Below are 19,348 nucleotides of genomic sequence, written 5' to 3'. Positions count from 1 at the left end.
TTGTACAGATCATGAAGAATTTCTAACTCCCATTTAGCAGCAGAAGGAACAAGAGACTTCTTTTGTCATTTTGATGTTAAGCTGTGAAGATGGAAGGATACTTGGAAGGAGATTCAGATTAGAAGTATATATGACTTCAAGTCTAGTCTGGAAAACAATCTCTTAGGCTGTAGTAATGAACACTCATTTTTTAATTCAAAAAATACAGGTAGTGCTTGACTTACAACCACAATTGAGCCTAAAATTTCTGTTGCTAAACAAGACAGTTGTTTAGTGAGTTTTGCCCCATTTTATGACCTTCCTTTACAACAGTTGTTAAGTAAATCCCTGCAATTGTTACATTAGAAACACAGTTATTAAGTGAATCTAGTTTCCCCATTGACTTTGCTTGTCAGAAGGTTGCAAATATCATCACATGACCCCAGGACATTGCAACTGTCATAAATGCATACCAGTTGCCAAGCGTCCAAATTTTGATAATGCGACTACGGGCATGCTGCAAAAATCATAAGTCACTTTTTTCAATGCGTTATAACTTTGAACGAAAACTAAATGAACAGTCAAGGACTATCTGTATATTATATGCAAAGTGATATTATTTCTGTTTACATGAAGTGAAAAATTAGAATATAGATATAGATTACTGAGATTAAGTAGGTTACCTTAGAGATATTTATTTGATATTATTTTGTGATGAAGAAATAGGTTGGAAGGTTGATTCTAAGCTTGTTTAGGTTTTAGTCTTATAAACCTGTTATGTTGGTACTGACCAGCAGGATATTAAACATTATAAATAATATATGCTATATGTGTAGTTAGCACCAATGCAGATTAGTACAAATTTTCTTACTATGAAACTATCGCCCACTAAAATCAAAGGCTGGCTCTCTTGAAAAATTATTAACATACAGTACTTTGAAGCTACCAGAGCATAACATTTGGAAAAACTGGGTTGTTTTTTTTCCCTATTCCAGAAACAGAGGAGATGGGTGATGAAGAGGTTTTCTCATGGCTGAAGTGTGCAAAAGGGCAGTCGCATGAACCAGAGAATCTCATGCCAACACAAATCATTCCTGGCACAGGTAAAACTTTAATCATTAATGTTTTTCCATACCTATTTTGTTTCTTTTATTCTGCTCTGAATATATTCTAGGTTTTTTAAAAAAATTTCACCTCTAAAGCAGCTTAGAGAAGGAGTTTTATAGAGATATACTACAATAAAGAAATATATTATTCCACCAGAGAGAACTTTACTATTCAGCCCCAGAATGAGTTATCTGTTAATTTTTGAACTATCTAAGGTAGGCTTCTTGTTTTTTTAAAAAAACTTCACTACCTCGGCCCTACTTTGAACATAAATATTTATGCTTGCTTTTCAAGGCTTCCAGATTTTCTTACAGAGTATAATATTTCATGTTTTAACTTTCTAGCATTATATAATATTGGAGACATGGTTCATGCAGCACGTGGCAAATGGGGAATTAAAGCTAACTGTCCATGTATTAATCGGCAGAACAAATCTGTGTTGCGACCTGCTGTCACAAATGGGATTTCACAGGTATGTGAATTTTCAGTTTGACAGTAATTAGGACTTTCCTTAAAAGTATCCCAATGTGCATTATGCATAGTGGAATAAAGTTAGCATATCCATAGCAAGATATACAGTAAATAAATACTCTATACTAATTGGATCATATTATCTTTTGTAATTTTTTAGATCTCTTACAATGTAGTTGCTGGGAAGATACTCATATTTTACATATTTAATCTATTCTGAATGACATGGCAAAAGAAGTACAAAACTCTTTAAATTTTAAAATGATAATTTTCTGCTCTGGTGACCTTATCCAGTGTTTAGTTACAATACTTCTATCTTTACCTCTTTAAAAAACTTATAACCAAACCCACTAAAGCTACAACAAAATATGTATATAATATGGCGGACCTAATGATAAGCAACTTTCTTTTCACCATTATTACATGATATCTATCTATCTATCTATCTATCTATCTATCTATCGGCTAATAGATATAGAGAGGCAAGTTAGACTAGACCAAAGTCATGGTGACAGAAATGCTTCTGCTGTTTTAGATTGTGTCTGTCAACCTCTACTACCCCAACTAGATGACAGATTTTTGTTTCTCTTTGCAGCTATCATTTTTAGCTGAATTGCAAAGTGTAATCAGGTTTTAGCTCATACCATATGACTTGAAAATGTAGAAATTAAAGAACAAGTCATCCTGGAAAACATTAAAGTACTTTATCTGTTTATTGGACAATAGGAACATAGTAAGGAAAATTATGAATATAATGCATTGGGGATAATATTGGCTAGGGAAATGATCAAATAAAGAATCTTGAATTCCGAAGAAAATGGTTCTGGCTACTGGATATTTTAATGGATGGGGCCTTAGTAGTTTTTTAAGACTTCCTTTCCATCCTGTATTTGTTTCTGTCGGTCACCAGTTACAGTCCCAAAGGTGCTTTTTTCAGGAGGCAACTGGACTTTCTTGTTTTTTTCTTTTGAAGACGTTTCGTTTCTCATCCAAGAAGCTTCTGCATCCTTTTAGAGGATCACTACTCAGGTGACCCTGAGGACACAGATAAATCTCCAAGTGCTTCAAGGACCCTCTAAAAGGATGCAGATTACCAGCTGTCTGCAAGGAATATAAATCCTTCCATTCCCCACTATCCTATCAGAGCTGAAGAAGCTTCTTGGATGAGAAAGTCTACAGACTTTCACCAGCTTTAGCTTGAAGTGACTGTTCTTTGAATATTCTTTAATCGTATTAAAATATAGATCTGGTTACTTAGTATCATCTAATTGTTAATTATCAAATGATGTCAGTGAACTTGTAATCATGGTTTTCACAATATGGTAACAGCTATTGTGTTTTGAAATAGTTTTATTCTTACTCTAACTAGTATTGGTGTTGGCTTTTATTAATTGGTTCAGATATTTTTGACTCTTTGTGTGTGATCCTATGTCAGCAGCTGCCCAGTATGAATCCCGGTGTACCAGGTCCTGCAGGTGAAAGCACATTTTCCCGTGCCGCAGGGACAACTGAGAATGAGCCATTGGACACAAATGCTCCAAAATCTGAAACTGTAGAAGCCAAAGTAGAGGAGCCCATTAAAGCAGAGCCCGCAGCTACCAGCAACAGTGGGGAAATGAAGCCTAACAAATCACTGTGTCCAGAAGCAAGTCCTTCATCAGCATTGCATTGGCTTGCAGATTTAGCAACTCAGAAGGCAAAAGAAGAAACAAAAGGTAAGCTGTTGATTAGCTGAAAAAATTTAGTTAATGGCCCAGTGTCTATTGTGGCAAGGAGGACAATGATCTCAAAACAGAAAGAGTCAAGGACATTTCCAAGTAAACTGTTTTTCGAGTCTCAAGTATTCTTTACCATTTTTTTTACCAAATGGTTAAAAAAAATCAAATTGGCATAGTCTAAAAGAGCAACTTTTTTTGTTCGCTTAGTGTTGACTTTGCTGTTTAAAGCAGAGTTTTTCTCTTATATTAATTTCTTTGGATTTCTTCGTATATATTGTGTGTGTGTTTAGCATAATTTTGGTATTCAGGCACTGTGTGTTCACTGTTTGAACATGTTATTCTGTATAATTTGCAGATAATGAGAAATTGTTGCTTTTCTATGACATGTTTGTCAATAATTAATTTCAAGGAAAAGGTAACTGGAATCTTCAGGCTAACTACTGATCTATCAGTCACCTCAGCTTTAGTAGCAAAATATACTGCAGAAGAAAGGAGTATATTTTGCTACTAACAGGAGTATACTTTGCTACAATACTCCAAAAGATAGGCTCAAGATATGGAAAAGATCTTGACAGACTTTAACACTGGACCCTATCTAACAAAGTGAAATCAAATGTAGAGAAAAAGTTTTACATTTAGGCAAGGAAAATCAAATGCACAAGTATAGAATAGGTTGTACCTGGCTCAACAGTAGTAACTGTGAGAGGGATCTTGGAATCCTAGTGGACAATCACTTAAATATGAGCCAGCAATATGCTGTAGCTGCCAAAAAAGTCCTTGGCTGCATTAATTTACATATTTAATATTAAATATGTAATCATACAGACTATTCAATTCAATTGAATTATGCAGTAATCCAATTAAGGTATTAGTTTTCTACTGATGTGCAGGCCACCCAAAAACCAAGTGCTGTTCTGAATTCAAAAATCTAGATTGAAACAAACCAAAGCTTGGATGGCTGCATTAACAGAAGGATAGAATCAAGATCACATGAAGTGTTAATACCACTTTATAATGCCTTGGTAAGACCACACTGGAATGTTGTATCCAGTTTTGGTCACCACAGTATAAAAAGATACTGAGACTATAGAAAGAGTGCAGAGAAGAGCAACAAAGATGATTAGGTGACACGAGGCTAAAACATTAAGAACAGTTGCAGGAACTGGGTATGTCTAGTTTAATGAAAAGAAGGACTAGGGGAGACAAGATAGCAGTGTTCCACTATCTCAGAGGCTGCTACAAAGAAGAGGGAGTCAAGCTATTCTCCAAAGCACCTGAAGGCAGGACAAGAAGCAATGGATGGAAACTAATCAAGAAGAGAATCAACCTAGAACTAAGGAGAAATTTCCTGACAGTTAGAACAATTAAACACTGGAATGAGTTGCCTCTAGAAGTTGTGAATGCTCCAACACTGGAAGTTTTTAAGAAGAGATTGGACAACCATTTGTCTAAAATGGTGTAGGATTTCCTGCTTGAGCAGGGGGTTGGATTAGGACCTCCAAGGTCCCTTCCAATTCTGATATTATGTTATATGCCTGATTTCATCAGTTACACAGAATGGCTTATTAATCAACAATTGTAATGTGTTAAAACTGCATTATGTTTGGTGAGACCTGAGATTGCCTGAAAACTTCAGATGTGAACTGATTTCCTTGCTGAGCGATACAGCATAGTCTGTCTTACATGTAACCTGCTGCCTACCCAACCTATTTTCCTCTCCTTCCTCCCTCTCCGCCATCATCCCAATTTAGATCGCATATACAGTTATTAATGCTATTCTTGCATTTTAATGAGTAATTGTAGTCAACCTCTATTATACTGCTATTAAAATACTTCTGTTTTTAAAATTGTTCTTTCTTCTATATGCTGTCCTTTATTGTTTTTCAGAAGCAGGTTCTTTGAGATCAGTACTCAATAAAGAATCTCCATCGCCTTTTGGTTTGGATTCCTTTAACTCCAACACAAAAGCCTCACCTTTAACTCCAAAGCTTTTTAATAGTCTCTTGCTGGGTCCAGTTGCCTCAAGCAACAAGACAGAAGGTTCCAGTCTTCGTGATTTGCTTAACTCTGGACCTGGAAAGCTGCCTCAGACCTCACATGATGCAGGGATTCCTTTCCCTCCTGTTTTTTCTGGAGCTTCCACAGTAAGGAACACTTTTTCTTTAACTGTATAGTTAGGTAGATTAAAAAGTGGTTGTCTAATTTAAAGGAATGAGGTGTTAGAACTAGAAGACTTGATAATAGAAAAGTAGATGCAAGTGAGAATACCATGAAATAAAACAATGTGAGAGAATAAAATTAATTGAAATAGGCATTGGACCACAATGGATGGAACTCTCTGAAATAGATGACTGCTAGAAGGGTTGCCATTCCTTCACCTTACCTCTGTCCATCCTCCAAAGCAGTCCCATTGGACCAGGCAGGCCCATTTGAAGAGCATAGCTTGAATGCAGTAAGGTTTTGGCCCCGTCAACTCACAGAAACATAATGTATTGGGTATTTCTTTAAAGACATTGCACTGAGATTCATGACTGGCAGTCTTGCGGTATGGATATATTATATTTTAAGTCCATAGATCAGGGGTGTCAAACTCTATTGCATCGTGGGCTGGATCATGATGTATCACGATATTTTTTGCCTTTGCGGAGCCGGGGTGGGCATGGCAGTTTGACAAGCCTGCCATATATGATAAATACGTTTAACTTATAGGATAGTAAAACCTATTAGTACAATATTCATTTGTACTATTAGAGAATGTAATTAACATATCCAAGCATTTAGGGTTTTTCCTTTCTGCCAGCTGTTCATTTTTCTATAAGAGTTTATTTGGTTGAAAGATCCAAGCAAAGATATATTCCTTAATTTAGCAGAGTACTTAGGTTGTTATGTGAATTCTGTTTTCTAGGGGGCCAAGAGTAAAGCCAGTTTGCCAAACTTCCTTGATCATATAATTGCATCAGTAGTGGAAAATAAGAAAATGTCTGATGCTGCCAAGCGAGCAAGCAGTGTAGCTGATACGCCTAAAGAAGTAAAAGAAATGGTAATGGGTTTAAATGTGCTGGACCCACATACTTCTCATTCTTGGCTTTGTGATGGAAGACTTTTATGTCTTCATGACCCCAGCAACAAGAACAACTGGAAGATCTTCAGAGAATGTTGGAAACAAGGACAGGTAGATTTTTAAAAAGCCAGATCCTCTTTTATATTATAAAAATGTATATATTATTCTTAAATCAAACTAACTGCTGTGAAAACACTGTTAACTAGGTAATACACAGTAAAGGCATAGAAATTTGAATCTGAACAGAATATAATATCTTAAGAAGTCAAGTCTTTGCTTAGAGTCAAACCATAATTAGAAAATGCCATATGCACAATGCCTGATAAACTGTCAGAAATTAGACTATTCAGGATACCTTGCAGTCAAGATACTGCATAGCTTTTCAAACTATAGTTTTCAAAATAGTTGAAAAACATGTAAAGTTAGTAATTTTACTTTTTAATTAAACTATGCAGATAAATATGTACTTTTGTTAACTGTACACTAAGCAGCAGTGGTTCTTAACATAGAAAACTTAACTGGCTTAGTTTGTAAATATGCATAACTCTTCATTTGAGTCAAAAAAGAGTTATAAACATAAACTGAGCAGTTATGTTAACTGGGTATTTTTTTATTATTATTACTTAAAGCTGTCCTTCATGATAATAGTTTTTCTTTTTCACTCTGTTGCAGTGAGGTGTGTTTTAGCCAGCTTTGCTTCAATGACTTTTACTGGATTATTTCTATTATGTACATTTATTCATTTCCAGCTATCTTTTTAAGAAATCTTATATATTAGAATAATTCCTTATATATTTTATTTATCCTTCTGCAGCCTGTTCTAGTTTCTGGTGTTCATAAGAAACTGAAGCCTGAACTTTGGAAACCAGATGCATTTAGCCAAGAATTTGGAGATCAGGATGTAGATCTGGTCAATTGTAGAAATTGTGCCATAATCTCAGATGTTAAAGTGCGTGACTTCTGGGATGGATTTGAAATCATTTCTAGTAAGTGAAGTCTGATAGATGAGATCATGTTCTGACTTCCATTCTCTTTTGTGAATTCCTACACGTTGTGAAAAATGTGCTGACTTTCTCAGTTTAGCTTTTTTTAAAATGTATATTTGCCCAGAACAAATTATTGTACCAATAGAGTTTTCCTAAGCACTGTTTGTTAATTGTACATAATTTTTAATTATAATATTATGAAGATACGTTCTTCCACCTTACTTGCTCTTTTATGTTAATATCCTTCTTTACATTTTAGATGTTGAAAAAGTTGGTTTAATTTGTGGTAATTATTAGATTTTTTGTATAAGTATGTATTCAATTTTTGTAGTATTTTGTCATTGGGTCCAATAACAAATCTTATACGCATTATATTTCTCACAATTCCCACATAAAGATAATCACACTAATTTATGATTATTCAACAGAACAATCAGACAATGTTTTCATCAACATCAGGCAGCATTTTGATGAACATATATCCTGCCATCATACGCTGTGCATTATACAAAATATTCTATCAAGTGCCCAAGAGCACTATAAAAGATTTGGCTTGCCCAATATAAATTAATCAATAAATGCTAAATTGTTTTGAATCTAACATTTTTCAGATTTGTTACTTCAGCTGTACAGTTGCAAATCTAAGTTGTCACTCTTGTACTTCATTTAAAAAAAGTGAGAACAGAACTCAAAAGCTATATTCCTCAACATTTTATTAAATTATGTAATAAAATGCTAAAATACAAAAGCAACTAGGAAAACATCATGGTGAGGAGAAGGGGAAAGAAAAGTGAGGGGGAGGGGCTTGCATATTATTCTATAATTTAATAAAATGGTGAGGAATAAGCTGCATGTAATTACTTCTTTGCAGAACGACTAAGGGCAGACGATGGGCAGCCTATGGTACTGAAGTTAAAAGATTGGCCTCCAGGAGAGGATTTTAGGGATATGATGCCTACAAGGTAAATTACTTCTGTTGGACGATTGAAGACAAAGTTTGCTTATTTGGATATTGTATTGTTAATTTTTTTATATGCTTGTGTCTAATATAATATTTGCCTATTTCAGGTTTGCAGATTTAATGGAGAATCTTCCGCTTCCAGAATATACTAAAAGAGATGGAAGACTGAATCTGGCATCTAGGTTGCCAAGTTACTTTGTGCGGCCTGATCTAGGCCCCAAAATGTACAATGCATATGGTGCGTGATTTAAAAGTTGTGCTTTGATGCCTATTAATAGTCCTAAAAGTGAAAATATTTGGAGTGAGATATGACTATGAATAAATAAGCAACAAAATTTGATAGACACATTTGTTTAGAATTTATTTTTTAGGATTAAAAATTAATGCAAAAATGAAAACATGCATACTAGTTAAAGAAATTTGTTAAGAATCCATAATTTTCAAATTGAAGTATGATGGCCTTGTGTACCAATTATTTTCTATATTAGATTGTGATATCTCTTCTAGTATCCAAAGAGCTGTTTCATCTGCCAAATTTTTACTGTGGTTTAGGTGTTTTGACAATGACATCATTAAATTATTCATGTCATTTACATACATTTATATAATTAGCATAACTGATACGGTATAAATAATACAATTGTTCCACACCGATTTCTTCATTCTTTTTGAGAATTGTTGAGATACTCAGCAATTTTTTTTCCAACATCACATTTCAGTGACATCAGTTTTTCTTCATTTAGCCTTTCACAACCATATACTGCAACAGGGAAAAGCAAACCAATATGTACACTTAGTATATCGTCTCTGCAATTGAATTTTTGGCTACATCTGTCTTTGTCCTAAACATCTCTTTATTTTGTGGCTATTCTTGGAACTTTTAAGCCTAGGAAAGCAAAGCCTATTACTACTTCGGCTTCTTCTCTTCTTTGCATTGAATTAACACTAGTTGCTGCCATATCCTTAGTTGTTTTAATAATGAGAGCCCAACTAACTTCTGCACTTCTTCTTTCATCTTTAGTAAGAAATTTCTTATGTGTTCCTCTCCTCCATGACATACTTGAGATTATGAATGTTTCTTCCAGCAATTTTACTTCTAATTTCTTCTCAGCAATTTTAATCCCAACTTCTTCTCCAAGTTAAATATAAGGTGATAGTATAAAAAATGGTGCATTCTTTTCCAATTTTGAACTATTTATTTCCTTCATTTTCCTTTTCAACTGTTGCTTCTTTTCACCATAGAAATTTTTCATTAGACAGGTGAGATGGCCCAGTACATCCATGTTTTAAGGTCTATAAACATTTAAGATCTACATAATGAAAAGCCTTCATATAATCAATAAAGCAAAAATAGATATATTTTTGGAACTTACTTACCTTTTGCGTTATTTATTGGATGTTAGCAATATGATCTTAGATGCCCCTGGCTTTTCTGAATCAAGTTTGTACATCTGGTAGTTCTTGTTTCAAGTACGTTGAAATCTAAATTGCAGAGTCTTGAGCATTATCTTCCAAAGATAAGAAATATGTTCAATTATTCTGTAGCTTGATCATTATCTAGGATTGTTCTTTTTGATATTTGGAATTTGAATCTACCTTTTCTAGTCCTTTGACTACTGTTATGTTTTCTGTACAGGCTTACAAAATATGTACTGTACCTCTACAACTGAATCATCTGGTAAGATTTTAAATAGTTCTGCTGATATTTCACCAACTCCTGCAACTTTATTTTTAGCAATATTTTCTAGGACTCATCTACTTCCCAGAACATCTGACTCTAATTCAATGGTCATATATTAATACATGTCATTTTTGGAGACCTATTTTGTGTGCTTCTATCGTATATTTATACAATATCTTTTTGCCTTTTTGGTCATTTTTATATCATCTTTACACAGGAAGATCTCTTGATTTCTCTAATTTTCTTAATTCCTTGGGCCTTTCAGCTTGATTGTTAACCTCAATTTCTTTGTCTTGCTTATTAAAATACAACTCCTTGTCTCAATCAGCTGTTATTTGGAAATGTTTAGAATGGCCAATTTTCCTCTGTCTATATTAACTTCTGAGCTCTGCCTTTTTTCAGTTTTTTTTAGCATGTCAGATAGTTTGCTTTCTTTTGCTTTTGGGGATATTGTTGTTTGCTTCATCTTTAATGATGTCACAAATTTCAGTCTAGAATTCTCTGTTTACCAGAGTTAATTCATTAAATGTATTCTTTACCTTTGTTATATCATGTGAAGAATTGCTGAGTTCTTGTTAATCTGATGGCTTTATTTGTTTTTCTTAAAGTTTAATTTTGCAAATAACTGTGATTTGCCCTGCAGTCAGTAGCAAATCTTGTTTTTGCTGACTAAATATAGAGTTTTCATCAATCTTTGCTTGCTGTGTATATAATCAATTTGTTTTTTGTGTTGCCATCTGGTGATGTCCATATATAGTGGTTGGAAGATTGTTGGGAGAGAGTGAGAGAGATTTGACAGCATTCCTTCCTGCTTCATTTCTTATTCTAAGACCATTTTTTTCCTTGATTCCAAAAGCTTTTTTTTACTTCCAGTGTTAATATTCCAGACTTCTATAATTAACATGCGATCTTTTTTTGGTGGTGTTGACAAGACAATGCAAGTTGGCCAAATAATTGTTCACTTTTCTCTGCATCAAGGATTGGAGTGTAAATTTGGATCAGTGTAGTTGGCTTGCTAATTTAATATTAATTGAACTCTGCCATTTTTGGATTATATTCAAGCAGTGACATTCTTTGGTTAATAATGATAGCTATTTTATTTCTTCTATGATTTTCTTGTCAGCAGTAGAAGATTGTATGCACTCTAATGGGAAGTGATTCATTCCAGATCCATTTCATTTTGCACATTTCCAGAATATCAGTGTTCTGTCGTGGTATTTCAGCTCTCATTGCATCAGGGTTCATGGCTCTGACATTCCACATTGCAGTGATATACATGTTTTCAGCTTCAAACTCCCCCCCCCCTTCCAGGCACATCAGCAGCTACATGTCATTTCTTGTAATTCATGTCATTTCTTGGCTATTGGATGACTCTTGCATGAGTGCAGATTCCCCAAAGTTTAATTCATAGCATTATTTGGGATGCACAAGCCTCTTCAGCACTATAGGGAATGATCTCTGAAGCAACAAGGACTTTTTATTCCATCATAGGGAATTTATCTGCTAATACACAGATAAAAATACTAATACCAGTAGAATAAAGATTATTTGTCTGTTCCATTGTTCTTAGGACTAATAACGGCAGAAGACCGAAGAGTTGGTACAACTAATTTACATTTAGATGTATCAGATGCAGTTAATGTTATGGTGTATGTTGGAATTCCTATTGGGGATGGTGCCCATGATGATGGTAAGCTTTCTTCCAAGCTGATTTTTTTTTTCAGGGAATAACTTGAAATTCTGTTTGTTTTATTTTTGTTTGTTCCTTTGTTGCTCTTTCTGCTTATAATACTTGTGAACAAAAATCATAAGAGGAGCAATGGGAGAAACAAACAACTATCTAGTCATGAGTGAATTTTTAGTTTTGTATAGGTATATCAACTTGTCTTTAAGCAATGCCCCCCGTTGATAACCTGTCCAGGCATCATGAGGAACATTATGAAAAGTAAAATGTCTCTTTGCAGTACTAACTGAGCAAGGTAACGCATGAACAGAATGCCCTAACCATACATATATCGCCTGAACAAGAATGGCTTTGTGAGTTTTTCCTGGGGTAGATAGCCAGGCATGCTCTTGAGTTTATAAAAAATACATTCTCTTAAGACAACTAAATTGTATATGAGGTAATTGGTGTTCTGTTATCAGAAGGAAATACAGTTACAGATTCCCTGGCACTCGCTTATAGTATGATGATTTATACCAAAATTGCTTGCACATCGTAGTAAAAAAGCTATATATGTTATTGAATTGGATTTCAGAGGTGTTAAAAACCATAGATGAAGGGGATGCCGATGATGTTACAAAACAGCGAATCCATGAAGCAAAGGAGAAGCCAGGGGCACTGTGGCACATTTATGCTGCTAAGGATGCTGAAAAAATCAGGGAGCTTCTTCGGAAGGTAAGGAATTTCACATAGAGAATTTACCACAAGTTTTGCTTTTCCAAATAATTTATTTTAAACTTCTGAGATTTACCTAATTCTTAAATTTATCTTTATAAAACTAATATTGGCATCTGGTCATACATTCAGCAATTTTAGTTGTGAAAATTGGATTCCCTCCCCCCCCCCACCATTGCCATAGAACTGTTTAAACAAGGCCAATATTCCAGTAATGAAATAATTTGCAAGTAGGAAGTGATCCTTCAGCTATCCAGTAAATCAAGAATAATTTAATCCGAATACATTTGCACTAGGTTGGTGAAGAACAGGGGCAAGAAAATCCTCCTGATCATGATCCAATCCATGACCAAAGCTGGTATCTGGACCAGATCCTTCGTAAGCGTCTGTACGAGGAATATGGAGTGCAAGGTTGGGCAATCGTGCAGTTCCTGGGAGATGCTGTATTTATTCCTGCAGGGGCTCCACATCAGGTGAGTGGCTTTTTAAAAAGTTACACCTGTAGCACCTTCATGAACATGTGAACAAAATTTGGCACTTGGCAACCCATCCACATTTATCTCCTCTCCTTCTCTACTGTTTTGACTGCCCTGCATTCACCTCCAGTGCCTCTCCTGCCATCCCTACGGCTCCAGCTGACCTTGGTTTGTCTTCTGCTGCTGCTGGCCTGAGATCCATATACCAGAGACAAGGGTACAGTCCACTCCAAGCACAGTGGAAACTCATTTGCAGAAGGGAGTTGTAAGGCTAACTCCGACAAAAGGCAGCGGGATGGGCCAGCAGAGCAGGCATGGCAGAGGTGCAGGTGAGCAGCTCCCTGGGCAAAGGTGGCAGCTATTGACATTGTGCAAGTCCTTGCAAAGCCTTGCCACCTTGTCTGACAGTCACCCCTTCACTTAGGGAGCTGCCCCCTTACTTCTTCTGCCAGTTTAGCCCCAGGAACTCTGTTTGGCAGACAGATCCCCGCCACCCTGCCACGTTCACCATACGTGTCCTGGGATCACCCTCATGTCTGGCACCTGGATCACAAGCCAGCAATAAGAAGACAATGAATGTCAACAGAGGGTGGCAGGGAAGGTGGTAGCAGTAGAGTACAGGCAGTCGACAGGACAGAAATAGATAGGGGTGAGAGACAGATGGGGAAATTGAAGCAGAAGTGAGGGCAGTGAACTTCATCTGCTGAAGGGAGCATATCAGGCCTGGCTGGGGAGGACGCAGCAGGATGGCAGGAAAAGCGTGAAGTGCTTACCTAATGACAGCATAGTCCTCATCTAATATCCACAATCAGGACTACTGGAACCGCCATCACTAATCCACACAGTCACTTGATGTTTTGCCTAAGGATTGCTTTGCTTAATTATGGAAATTCTGATCCCAATTAGTATTAAGAGAGAACTATTTGTATCCAGTAATTAATACATAGTTCTTGATTTATTCATTCAGCGACTGTTCAAAGTTAGGATGATGAACAAAGGGTCTTTATGACCTGTGACTGAAGTTATGGACATTGTAGCACCCATGTATGTAATTGAAATCTGAGTGCTTGGCAACCTGACCTTCCCCAGAAAGTCAGTGTGGAAGCTAGCACAGAAGGCTGCAAGCTGGGCTGGTGGAAAAAGGTCTGTGCTGAAATCCAAGTAGGATTTTCAGCAATGGAGGATTTTTAGCCCCAGAGTGGAGAGGTAACTATCAATTCTCGACATTGCTTAACAAGTACAACCAGAAGTTACAGGATTGCAGTAATTGAGCAAAGTGGCTACACTTCTTGCTTAACAATTGTTTTGTTCAACAACTGAGATTCTGTCCCAATTGTGATTGTAAATCTAAGACTGTAATAAGTTCTTTTAATAGATTTTTTCATGAGTATCATAAATTGTCCATGAGAACTGCTAAATTTATCTATTTAGATTTCTTATACCAAATGTAGTGGTGAATATGTTGAATTCTTAGCGTTATGGGGTTATACACTACCCTAATTGTTTTTGTTTATTCAGGTTCATAATTTGTATAGCTGCATTAAAGTGGCAGAAGATTTTGTATCTCCAGAACATGTGAAACACTGCTTCCGTCTGACTCAAGAATTCAGGCACCTATCTAATACTCACACAAACCATGAGGATAAACTGCAGGTAAATGTTTGCAAATCATCTGGTAAAACCTCTGATGAATATCATATTTGTAAGAAGGGAGGAATACCATTTACAAAAAATAAATTGTACTACTTAAATTTTTTATAGAAAAAGGAGGTATTTTATGGCCATATTAACTAAATGAAATTCTAAGACATAGTTATATCAGTTTCAGGTTTATTTCAGACTAGTTTATACAATATGTTGGCTTCTCATAATAGTCTCTCTGATTAAAAATTAAAGGTTCTACACAGAGATTATTGAGAATATTGGAGACAGTAGTATTGAGAGTATTGCACAGAGTATTGGAGACTTAAAAATGCAATATTGTTGGATCTTCACATATCCTATATTTATTTACATTAGTTATAGGGAAGAAACGCCTATCCATCCTTAGTTCCCTTAAGATAGACACAATGGAAACTGTTTAGAGATTTGATGTTTGCAAGCTGAATGGAGTTGCAAAATCTTATTCAGAAGTGCCAGGGGTTAAAGGTTTAGGTTGCGGTTCTTTAATTTCCTAATAAAGAATGAGTACAAGAATTTTTGAGTTACTTTTTTAAAAATTACATTAGTATTGTATTGTTGAACATCACAATTCCATGTATATGTATATAGAAATTAAAGTAATTCTACTTGTTTAGCATGCCTTTTATAAAGATCTTAGCATATGCAGAATATTATCAACAAATTACGTATGAATATTAATGAGGAAATCAGCTAATCATTTGTTCATAAGCTTTCTACTGATAGCTCCATCACTTTAGTGGATGTTCTTTCTTTATACATGTTCAGACTTTATAGGCAATTGATAAAGAACTCTGATAATTAGTAATGGGACAGATGGAAACACTTCTTTATGGTCTTATTCTTCATTACATTCATTCATTCATTACATTCTCTTTGCAGGTGAAGAACATTATCTACCATGCAGTCAAAGATGCTGTTGGCACACTGAAAGCTCATGAATCCAAACTGGCTAGATCTTAGGAACGGATGATTCCAACCCCTCCCTCCCCCGGAGTTGTTTTGTTTTGTTTTTTTGCTCACAGTATAGAAAGGGGATGCACGTGGCTGCCTCTGAAGGACTCTGAAACCTCTCACTAAGAGATGCCATGGCATTCATTACACTCTCCAGCCACTGCCTATATGCTGCCTCAGTCTTGAATATCTAATAGATGGTCACAATAATATACAGAATTCCTGAAGAATGAAGGGTGCTGAGTCCCTTTCTGGTGGCCTTTTGCAAATTGAAATTGTATGGAAACCAGGTGGTATTCCTGCATATGATGAATAGAAAAATGTGTGACTCTTTTTTCATACCTAATTAGTCTTTCCAGTAAGTTAGGAAGAATGATGCAAGGTTGGACATTTTATTGAAGACCTAAATAGCTAGCTCTGAATGATTATACACGCCAGCATCCTGGCTGCAAAAACACGAACACGAGATCTCCTGTCTCTGACATAGCTAAGGAAAAAAATAAATTGTTCTTCATGCTCCCTTTAAGAGTTCTTTATACACTGTAGAAATGCAGAAACACAGAGAGAAACCACTGATTTTCCCAGAGGGCTCCAGGATTTTTTAAAAAAATGTGTATTTAGTGAAAAACTAGGTTTGTAGTGAAACAGTATTTCATGAAAGTAGATATTTTTAGAATTTGAAATACCACAACAGTTCCTGGACTACAAGGAAAGGCACATTGTGTTTAGTCTTCCTTTCAATAAAACTTTTCCAGAAATTATTCTTAGAAATAATTCCCAATAGCACAATTGGCCTGAGGAGAGCTAAAAATAATTTTACTTCCAATACAAAGATATAAAGGGGGGGAAAGAACTTTTATGTTTTGGAGGTGTTGTACATCTCTCCCTAAACTGGTAAATACCAGTTGTCAGTTTTAGATTGGGACTACTGCTTCCCAAAAATAATTTTCAATATCAGCTTTGTCCAGAAATATTTTCAGTAAAATGTTCCTGCTTGATAGAGTTGTATTCAGAATTGTCACCATTGAACTGATGGATTCCATTGTTTTACTGTTCATTGGGACTGTATCTACCTTCTATCCAGCTGTACTGTAGTGCCACCTGCAGGCCTGTTAATATGTTCACGGTTATTTCATTTTTTAAAAAATAAAAGTCATTTACTGTAGACTTGTCTTTGACCTATATTGTACCTATACTGGAAGTTCATGGGGAGATATAGAAGTAGGAAACGCAAGCATATCTGTCTCCCCTCACTTCCAAGCTTTTAAACAGGTATTTTTTTCTTTTCTATTCTCTTTCTATCCCCAATCCCTGTGAGCTACATACATACGTGCTTTTGAGAAAGGCAACTCTGAAGTCTGGTGCATTATTTTCCTTCCAAGTCCCTCGTAATCAGAAATCCTTTTTAGGGAGCAGGCAAACCTGCAACTTGATTGAAATAGTCAGGTACTCAAGCCTTGTTTGTATTTCTGTGGACATCTTCCACTGTACCACATCACACTTGACTCAAAATGCTATCAAAATCTCAATAAATGGTAAAAGCTGTTCACAGAGCTCAGGAAAAAACAAGGACGCAAAAAAGTTACATGTTTGCATCTATTTATAGCACTGTTTCATATTTGTACTTTCTTTGCATAATTTATTTGAAGTGCAAATTTGGTTTAAAGCTTCCCGAAAGTATTCTGCATCTAATTGTAGCTAGAATTCTTTAAATTTGTGAAATTGGTAACTTTCATGATATCTTCCTATGTCTCAGGCTTGAAGGCTGATACAGCCATATCCAGATTTCAGTGCTTTTCTTTCTTTAAATGCTTTTTTTCCCTCACAAATTCCAGCTTTCTCAAGACATTTCACCAAAGCGAGGGCAAATTTCTTTTTTTCCTCTGATTTTATTGGATGATTTCATCACAAATTAGTTTCCTCTGCCAGAAACTAAGAAAGTTACTTTTTATGAATATTCTTAAAATATTTCCTTTTTTATTAAACATTTTTTTCCAGAAGCCTAAATCTATCAAAGGTACAAAGACTTCAAAAATAATTTTCAGATCTCTAATCTTATGGAAGAGGAAAGGCTGTAAACATGTATGACCTTATTTCAAGTCCATAATTAAAAACTGCTATACATCATTATATTTCTATACTAATTGTAAAGCATTATTTTCATCAGTAAACTTTGGCATGAATACTTTGTTATGAAATTTTATTAAGGAATGCTACCTTTTCAAATAATAGCACGATTTTCTGCCTCAAAATCATTTGGACAAAATAATTGTACAGTTTCTGTGAAAGGATTCCCTACTCATCACTACCCTCAGAATAAGCTTGTTTCAAATCCAATTTTGAAATATCCTGGTTAGAATAATAATTATGTCTTCAGGATGGAACTGACTATTACCAGAGTTTCACAGTCTGAGTCTTTAATGACATGCACTGCTGAAAACCTTTGGTATGATTAAGAGATCTTCAGAAGTTCTTCAAAATATTTAATGTGACAAAAATATATTACTACATGTACTACTGGAGAGGAATTGTTAACTGAAATTATGCCTGAAACTCAAAAGGTCAATGTGGAAACCTGAAAGAAGTGAGATCCTCGTTTATACCAAATGACACATTGCAGCTGTTTGCCATAGCGGCTAGTGCTGCTTTAGTAAAATGGACAGGCAAAGTATGTATATTCTGCACCTAGGAGGGGTTTGCCCTATGCAATCTGGTGAAGTTTATGAAAGTTCACATTGTAGCATTTCCTATTCATATAGATTAGATGTATTCTAAGATCCTATAGTTTGAAAATTCTCTGGTTTTCTGGACCAACAGATGTCAATGTCACCTTCAGCTGAAATTCCTTTAGAGGATCTGAAAAGCCAGATGTGTTTCTACCCTTCTCCAATATTCCTTCCTCAAAATGAAATATACCCATTCCTTCACTCCCACCCTATACAGCTTAATTTGTAATTTTTGTTTTTTTCTTGTTCCCTTCTACAAAACTATTCTAATTTGTCTTAATTTTCCTTAAATTGTGATTTCCAGAATTGTACACAGTTTTGAAATGGTAATCTGAATAATACAGAATAGAATGGCTATCTCCTTTTTCCAAAAATAAAACTTAATATAAACCAGAGAGTACAGAAAAAGCAGAAGAAAAAAAATAAAATGTAAAAAAAATAATCCCCCCTTCATCACAAGATAAACGATTTAAATAAACCAATTATATTTCTTTTTAACAACCTTAATCTTTAGTCCCTTCAAATAATGTCCTATATAACTTGATTACTTTTATTTTGTTCCTACTCACAAATTTCAAAGCTTTAACAAGCCTCTCTTGTTATCTGAAATACCCCAAAATTATCCAGATTACTCGATTTGTTATTTGTATCTCCTTTTTAATTAAGACATCAGTCATTTCCTTTTGTAGATCCAATGCAGTATAATTTTCCATATTCTTGTAGCCTGTCATTTTGAAATCTCTTCAGATCAGTCTCAATCTTGTCAGATAACACTTGCCCCCCTTCCATAACATCCTTTAAATACAGTTCTTCCATGAAGGCGTGCATTCTTAAAATTAAGTTCTGGGTCCAAAATCTCAAGAGTTTCTTTCAAAGTTGCTGGCATCTTCTCTCCTACAAGTAGTTTGATTATGGTTCTGGTTCTACCACTTACAGCAGAAAGTGCATGAAACCAACACTGAAAAAAAATATTAAAATAGCTGCAAGGAAAATCTGTTCATACTTGTTCAAATGCTTTTTTAAAATTCTTGTTTTAAATATATACATATATATAACACATTGCAGTTGCATTAGTTGACACTCCTAGTCCCTCCTATTATTCTCTTCCTATGATTCTCTCAATCTAACTAGATGTACTACAGTTGGTCAT

At 35.2% G+C, this 19,348-nt stretch overlaps 1 protein-coding gene across 4 annotated transcripts in view; it reads left to right on the top strand.

The window, feature by feature from the left end:
* KDM3B (lysine demethylase 3B) overlaps nucleotides 1-16,637 on the top strand; it is a 47,818-nt gene extending 31,181 nt beyond the window's left edge. Inside the window, exons 12-25 of one of the 4 annotated variants that reach the window (XM_070937126.1) lie at nucleotides 975-1,082; nucleotides 1,431-1,558; nucleotides 2,996-3,272; nucleotides 5,163-5,419; nucleotides 6,181-6,447; nucleotides 7,151-7,322; nucleotides 8,194-8,284; nucleotides 8,391-8,521; nucleotides 9,920-9,961; nucleotides 11,535-11,654; nucleotides 12,223-12,362; nucleotides 12,659-12,835; nucleotides 14,357-14,491; nucleotides 15,401-16,637. In XM_070937126.1, the coding sequence (XP_070793227.1) occupies nucleotides 975-1,082; nucleotides 1,431-1,558; nucleotides 2,996-3,272; nucleotides 5,163-5,419; nucleotides 6,181-6,447; nucleotides 7,151-7,322; nucleotides 8,194-8,284; nucleotides 8,391-8,521; nucleotides 9,920-9,961; nucleotides 11,535-11,654; nucleotides 12,223-12,362; nucleotides 12,659-12,835; nucleotides 14,357-14,491; nucleotides 15,401-15,481 (2,126 nt within the window). In that variant the 3' untranslated portion in view covers nucleotides 15,482-16,637. Of the gene's footprint in view, nucleotides 1-974; nucleotides 1,083-1,430; nucleotides 1,559-2,992; nucleotides 3,273-5,162; nucleotides 5,420-6,180; nucleotides 6,448-7,150; nucleotides 7,323-8,193; nucleotides 8,285-8,390; nucleotides 8,522-9,919; nucleotides 9,962-11,534; nucleotides 11,655-12,222; nucleotides 12,363-12,658; nucleotides 12,836-14,356; nucleotides 14,492-15,400 lie in introns of all 4 variants that reach the window. The other 3 variants (XM_070937125.1, XM_070937128.1, XM_070937127.1) reach the window with 3 other exon arrangements.
* The last annotated feature ends 2,711 nt before the right edge of the window (nucleotides 16,638-19,348 follow it).

Source organism: Pituophis catenifer, unplaced genomic scaffold, assembly GCF_029215685.1.
Source record: "Pituophis catenifer annectens isolate HBS135680 unplaced genomic scaffold, rPitCat1.0.hap2 SCAF_2, whole genome shotgun sequence".
In the NCBI taxonomy this organism is placed as follows: Eukaryota; Metazoa; Chordata; class Lepidosauria; order Squamata; family Colubridae; genus Pituophis; species Pituophis catenifer.
Note: the sequence above shows the minus strand (reverse complement) of the source record. Positions and strands in the feature narration are given on the sequence as shown.